The following is a 6,249-nucleotide window of genomic DNA, read 5'->3' as shown; positions in this document are numbered from 1 at the left end:
CGGTTCTGTAATCAGCGGTAAATCTCCATCACCTGCGGGCTTTCACATTGAGCAGCATTAACTACACAGAGCCGTTAAATATCGCATGCGATTTATCGTGCAGCCCTAATATCGCAATATGCATATCACAATGGCGTGCGATATCTGAATCATTTTAATAATAGGCTACTTAAATCAAAACGTTGCAAAAGGTCAAAGTTTTAGTTCGACGCATATTAGCAGAGAACTGCTTGACATTAAAAAGAGTTAAGTGCAATGTTGCAGAAAACAACTCTTTGCCATCTCGTCTTGCTGTTTGACTCGCACCTGAAGCGCGCGTACAAGCCGCATCTCGCGCAGCGTCTCTTCTGCCGCACACGTGCAAAGCGCACACACAGAGAGATGCGTTTCAGACCGAGTTGATTCATCTTTCGCATCTCCTCCTTGTGTTTGAACAGACACATACACACAGAATTATGTCAATAGTACCCATCTCGACGATCATTCTCGTAAATGCAGTCGGTTATGTTTTAAATTAATGTAAACAGCTGAGAAAGAAATCGGATGTTACTGGATCCGCTGGATCCGTGCAGTCGGATTTAAAGGGACCGCAGCCTATAAATACGTGCTGCTGAATATGTTAACGAAATTAACGAAACAACAAAACGGCTATAACAAAGATTAATCTAAATTTCTAAAACACTGCTGGTCACTTTCAGAAGTTATAGTGATTCTTTATTTTCCAAGAAAGAATGTGAAGCAAATTGGTAATATAATATTAATTTTTAAATATTTTAAAATATAATTTAAATTGATTTTACACACTTTAAGCAATATCGTATCGCATATTGAATATCGCATTTTTTAACAAGGTATCGCATATCGCATTTTTCTTGAATATCGCACAGCCCTAGTAGTGATATAGACATATCAAAATCTTAATCTTATGTTGGATTTCGGAATATCTGCAATTATGAAATGACAGTCAGTTCATACTATTAATGTACGGTGGGTATTTTAACTTTGAGACTAAAGGCCCTTTCACACGGGACGCGGCAAGCGGTGGAATTGCCGTGCGGCTGCCGCCTTCTCTGGTAGTGGAAGCGTTTTGTGCAGTTGAGGCGGTGGTTGCATTGCGGTCTCAGAGCGGATGGTGCCATAGTTACAATTGTCAACATCACCGTTGTATTTACTAAAAAATCGAAATAAAACATAACGAAAATTTGTGTTTGTGTCATTCTGTCATTAATTGTTGTCATTATTTACCTTTTTTTTTTTTTTTTTGGCACAAGTGAAGGTGTTTTTGATGATTTGCCTAAAGCTCCATTACACTTAAAACAATCTTCTCCTCCATTTTTCCAATAGGCCGTTATAAGTTCAGTTAAATGTTCTGTGATTGGTTGTTAGTAATCTGTTTACTGATTGGTTGAAGCTGCCGCTGCGGCTCACAAAAAGATAAAATATTTTTATCTTCAGAGGGCGAAAACCGCCTGTGTTTTGCCGCTTTCCGCATGCCTCCCATTGAGAATGAACTAGACCAGGGGTTCTCAACTCTGGCCCTCTAGGTCCCCTTTCCTGCAGAGTTTAGCTCCAACCCTAATGAAACGCACCCGAACAAGCTAATCAAGGTCTTCAGGATTACTAGAAAGTTACTGATTGGTGAGTTTGATCAAGGTTGAAGCTAAACTCTGCAGGAAAGTGGACCTCGAGGGCCAGAACCCCTGAACTAGACACTCGCGACTGCCGGGTCCCTTGTGAAAGGGCCTTTAGGGTAGAACCAATTTTTCTGAAGCCAATTAATTTCAGTGCACGGTGAGACTAGCACTGATAATAATTTTGTTGGTCACTGATCATGTGCTGAATGTTTGACACTTTATGGCTAATATTCTGCATAACACGCATGACAAAACCGTGTTACAGTCAGAAACGCTAATTCAACTTTTTTTCCTTTCTTTCTGAAAGCGGAATTGAGGAAGTTGGAGGGTCTAAAGACCATTGCAGTCACTACAAATGGGATGAATTTGACCCGACTGTTGCCCAGTCTAAAGAAAGCTGGAGTGGATCTACTCAACATCAGTCTAGACACTCTGGTCCCTGCCAAATTTGAGTTAATCACTAGACGAAAAGGTACAAGATGCTGTTAAGCTCCAATACGCAGAAAACAAAGTTGGTATTCCTCCAGGAGGGATGTACTGTAGATAAGAGCAGATAGAAAGCATGGGGTATCATGGATGATGAAATTCAGACTGTGAATGTCTTGAAGCTCAAAGGTAGCAGCAGAACATGGAGAAAGTGTATGAAACCATTTACCTCCATTATCGAATTCAAAAAGCTGAAAATAATTGACAAAAGGGTTATGAAAATGTACAGTTCAAGTTGGGATTACTCCATGTACTTGTTTCATAATCTTCTTTTATTATCAATTTGAGTCTTGATGCATTATTGGGTAAAAACTTGTAGCTAAATTAACATGGTTGGATGTTGTCCAGTGAAACTTTTGTCATGGATTTGAGAGGTAGATGATCATTTATCCATTCATTCATTAACTTAAGCCAAATATTTAAACTGTATTATCTTCTTACCTTTTGTAGTTTATTCACCTTATGTACACAAAACGTGCCATAGTAGAAGTGCTAATTAAATGCCATTGTTTTGATTGATGGTTTCAGCCCTCCAAAACTATTTCGACCCGAAACGCTGTTTTGGCAGAAACTTTTTGGTTGCCAAATTTTGGTGTCACTACCTAAAATATGTGCTTTCTAATTGATGCTTAATATTGGTACCACTTGCAGGGTTTCATAAAGTGATGGAAGGCATTGAAAAGGCTATTGAAATGGGCTACAATCCGGTCAAGGTAATGTACTTGCCTCAAAACATCTGAATAGATAATCCCCTTTGATGTATAAAATGGTTAATGTCAATGAAGGATACAGCTTCAAAGCTTTCAGTTAGCAAAAGTACTCAGAAAGTGTCAAATGCTAGAGTTCTTAAAACCACTTCAGGGCATTTATTACCACCTTTCTAGCAACACCTAAAACACCTAGCTCTTCATTAATATTCGTAAGTTGTCTTTTTGCACTGAAACTTGGGAAACCTCAGTTATTCGTTCATTGTGGTAAAGTTTTGTCTCTCTTCTCAGGTGAACTGTGTGGTTATGAGAGGTTTGAATGAAGACGAGTTGATTGACTTTGTGTCACTGACAGAGAGGAAACCATTGGATGTGAGATTCATAGAGTACATGCCTTTTGATGGTAAGTTTGTTATCTAAAGGCAAAGAGCGAAAACTACACTTGTTAGCCCATCTTACAGGTTTGTAGTATAATTGGCACTGCTGTAAAGGCTGCATTTTCTGCCCCAGTTCTCCAATCGTATTAGTAGTGCAGATTATTTTCTTTCCAGGTCAGTGAGACTTGGTGTACCTCAAGATTTATATTCATAACACATGTAACACAGTCCACATTCTGTTGATGTTTTAGGTGAAGAACCACCAAAGTCATATTCCTTCACTACTAAACACGTTTAACAACAATGTGCAGAAACAAGTTTCAATTCCTTTTACTGGATAACAGTGACAATGAATTATTAGAGACAAATTCAATAGATTTTTGAACTGATATGGTGTCACTGTTATAGGTTTTTGCCATGGGGGCCAATACTACAGCAGTCATTCCAATAACTGATTAGATAATGTGATTAATGGAGCCGTTTGTGTGGTATTCAAACAATGACTCCTCTAACCTCACCTCAAAGTGAAACTCTGAATGACTACAGGGGGAAAAAATTACATCATTTAAAATAGAATCCATCTTAAACAATGAAAAGATGTGCACTATTGTAGGCCTGTCGCAATAATCAATATATCGACTTCTCACGCAATATATGTACATGACCTCAATAATTTTTGGTGACGCAATATATTGCCCATTATATTTACTTTAAAATTTATGTCACCATGTTTTGTACATTTCACTTGCACCTGAGCTTCTCGTGCATAACGTGGTGTAGTCATGAGGTGCTAGTTCAAGTTTAAAAAATGCTTCTACAAAAAAACGTTTCATCTGCAGGTATGGTCTTGTTTAGGGATCTGTGCCTTTTGTGCATACAGACATCTGACTGCTAAGTAGTGATTGTGTTTCTCAGCAATAGTGTGCACCCTTCATTTACAGAGAAAAGAAGGTTAGGGAAAAATCTGTAGATGGAAAAATCTCCATACAAGTTCTTTGAACATTTTTCTTTTTTTCTACTTGTTACTTTGCACTTTTTGTTCGAAAATGTTTATTTACTATTTATTCCGTTTTTTTAAGGTATCTTAATATTTTGATACTTCATTTCCATGATCTAAATATTCTTAAAAATTCTTAAGTTTGTTGACATTCGGAAGTGTGTAGGCCTTCTTGCATTATTATGCTGTTACATTATGATTATATATTCAGTGGCATAAAATGGTCTTAAAATGACTAATTTCGCTTATCGCAATTATTTCTGGGGCAATATATCGAAAAAAAAAGTTGTTATTGTGACAGGCCTACACTATTGTTTTCATTGCACTTTTCTTGGTAAGGTTAAGAGAGATTGAGATTAGCACTGGAAACAAAAAATTAAATAAAAAAAAATAAGACAGCTTGACTGGTTGTGTTAAAGCAGTTCTCTTTCATGTGTTGTACATAATCCATGTTTGGAAAAACATTTCTACATACAAGAATGTAAAGCAGCTGAATGTACCTTTGCACATTGGCTGTCTCTATAGGTAACAGATGGAACTTCAAGATGATGGTGAGCTATCAGGAGATGCTGGACTGTTTAAAGCAAAAATGGCCCAATCTGGAGCCTGTGCCTGGAGAGGAAACTGATACAGCCAAGGTCAGCCCAGCTCCAAACTGCTAAATAAATCATTGGCCATGAATCATTCTCAATGTTAAATTGCCATTTGAGCTCATTTTGAAAGGGTCAAGAAGACATTATCAGGTTTTTGCTATGTTACTGTGCAGTTTTTATTTATTGGTCTCTTGTACATTTTTGAAAATGTTCATACACGTTATTAATAGGCCAAGAGGCTGCAATAAAAACATTCCTTTTGTAATCTTGGGTCATCTTGGTAAGGCTATAGAATCATATCAGTGGATAAGCCTTCATGTGTGTGTGTTTCTGTGTTTTCTGTTTACAGGCGTTTAGAGTTCCAGGATTTCGGGGCCAGCTGGGCTTCATTACCTCCATGTCAGAACATTTCTGTGGCTCCTGTAACCGCCTGCGCATCACGGCTGATGGCAACCTTAAGGTAAATGTTGTGTGTGTGTGTACGCTGATATGCCTTGTGCTTAAGCTTTTCAGTTAGCTGTCTAAATTGTTTTGGTTTATTTTTTACATATGTGTCTGTGTTGGCACGCCATCAGGTTTGTTTGTTTGGAAATTCAGAGGTGTCTTTGAGGGATTTTCTGCGCTCTGGAGCAACTGAAGAGGAACTATTGCACATCATAGGGGCAGCAGTTGGGAGGAAGAAGAAACAGCATGCAGGTAAAAACAAACACCCTCTTGATACATCACATCAACTGTCCAGCAAATGTTTCCCAACTACTAAAGAATATTAATTTAAAATGTAGTAATCAACATTCAGGTCATGTCTTATCCATAATTTATTTACTTCCTTTGAATTTAATATAACTCTCTCTTTTTCTGCAGGGATGTTCAATATATCTCAGATGAAGAACAGGCCAATGATCCTCATTGGTGGGTGATGTGGCTGTACGTAATACACTTCCCATCTCACTCACTATATCGTCTGTGGTGTGTTGAATATCTCATTATTTTCTGGGATTAGACAGTGTTCTGCAGTGTGATTTTGTTCTGGTTCCTTGACCCAAGCTTTTCATATTCTGTGCAGTGATTAGTTCACAGTAGTGACAGAAATTAAGGGTCGATTTTGCCGCCTTAAATTGATTTTTACTGTTGTTACAGATCAAATGAAATCAGTATCAACAAAATCCATTTTTGTACTGCAGAAACAATTTTGTAATTACAATTGCATAAATAATGTGGAAATTAAAGTTTAAAAAAATATTTTGAATATTGAAATATGAAAAAAAGAAATTGGGACATTCTAACTGGATTGTACTAGGCGGTGTTATGCAGTGAAAGTGTGCACTCTTAAGGTGTGCTATTTGTTTTTTGCAAAGTTAGATAAGGTCAGTTTCCACACTGTTACAAGAAACCTTACGATATTATTCTAGATGATATATCGCACACCCTATCAACAAGCACCATTTGTCATTACAG

General features: G+C 37.5%; 1 protein-coding gene across 2 annotated transcripts in view; it reads left to right on the top strand.

Moving 5' to 3' along the window:
* LOC107697531 (molybdenum cofactor biosynthesis protein 1-like) overlaps positions 1-6,249 on the top strand; it is a 14,450-nt gene that overhangs the window by 6,350 nt on the left and 1,851 nt on the right. Inside the window, exons 4-10 of one of the 2 annotated variants that reach the window (XM_016498329.1) lie at positions 1,942-2,106; positions 2,772-2,833; positions 3,119-3,230; positions 4,727-4,839; positions 5,144-5,254; positions 5,370-5,490; positions 5,656-5,703. In XM_016498329.1, the coding sequence (XP_016353815.1) occupies positions 1,942-2,106; positions 2,772-2,833; positions 3,119-3,230; positions 4,727-4,839; positions 5,144-5,254; positions 5,370-5,490; positions 5,656-5,703 (732 nt within the window). Of the gene's footprint in view, positions 1-1,941; positions 2,107-2,771; positions 2,834-3,118; positions 3,231-4,726; positions 4,840-5,143; positions 5,255-5,369; positions 5,491-5,655; positions 5,719-6,249 lie in introns of both variants that reach the window. The other variant, XM_016498330.1, reaches the window with a different exon arrangement.

Source organism: Sinocyclocheilus anshuiensis, unplaced genomic scaffold (assembly GCF_001515605.1).
Source record: "Sinocyclocheilus anshuiensis isolate Anshui unplaced genomic scaffold, SAMN03320099.WGS_v1.1 scaffold1534, whole genome shotgun sequence".
NCBI classification, from domain to species: domain Eukaryota; kingdom Metazoa; phylum Chordata; class Actinopteri; order Cypriniformes; family Cyprinidae; genus Sinocyclocheilus; species Sinocyclocheilus anshuiensis.
The sequence above is the reverse complement of the archived record's forward strand: the minus strand, read 5'-3'. Positions and strand labels throughout refer to the sequence as shown.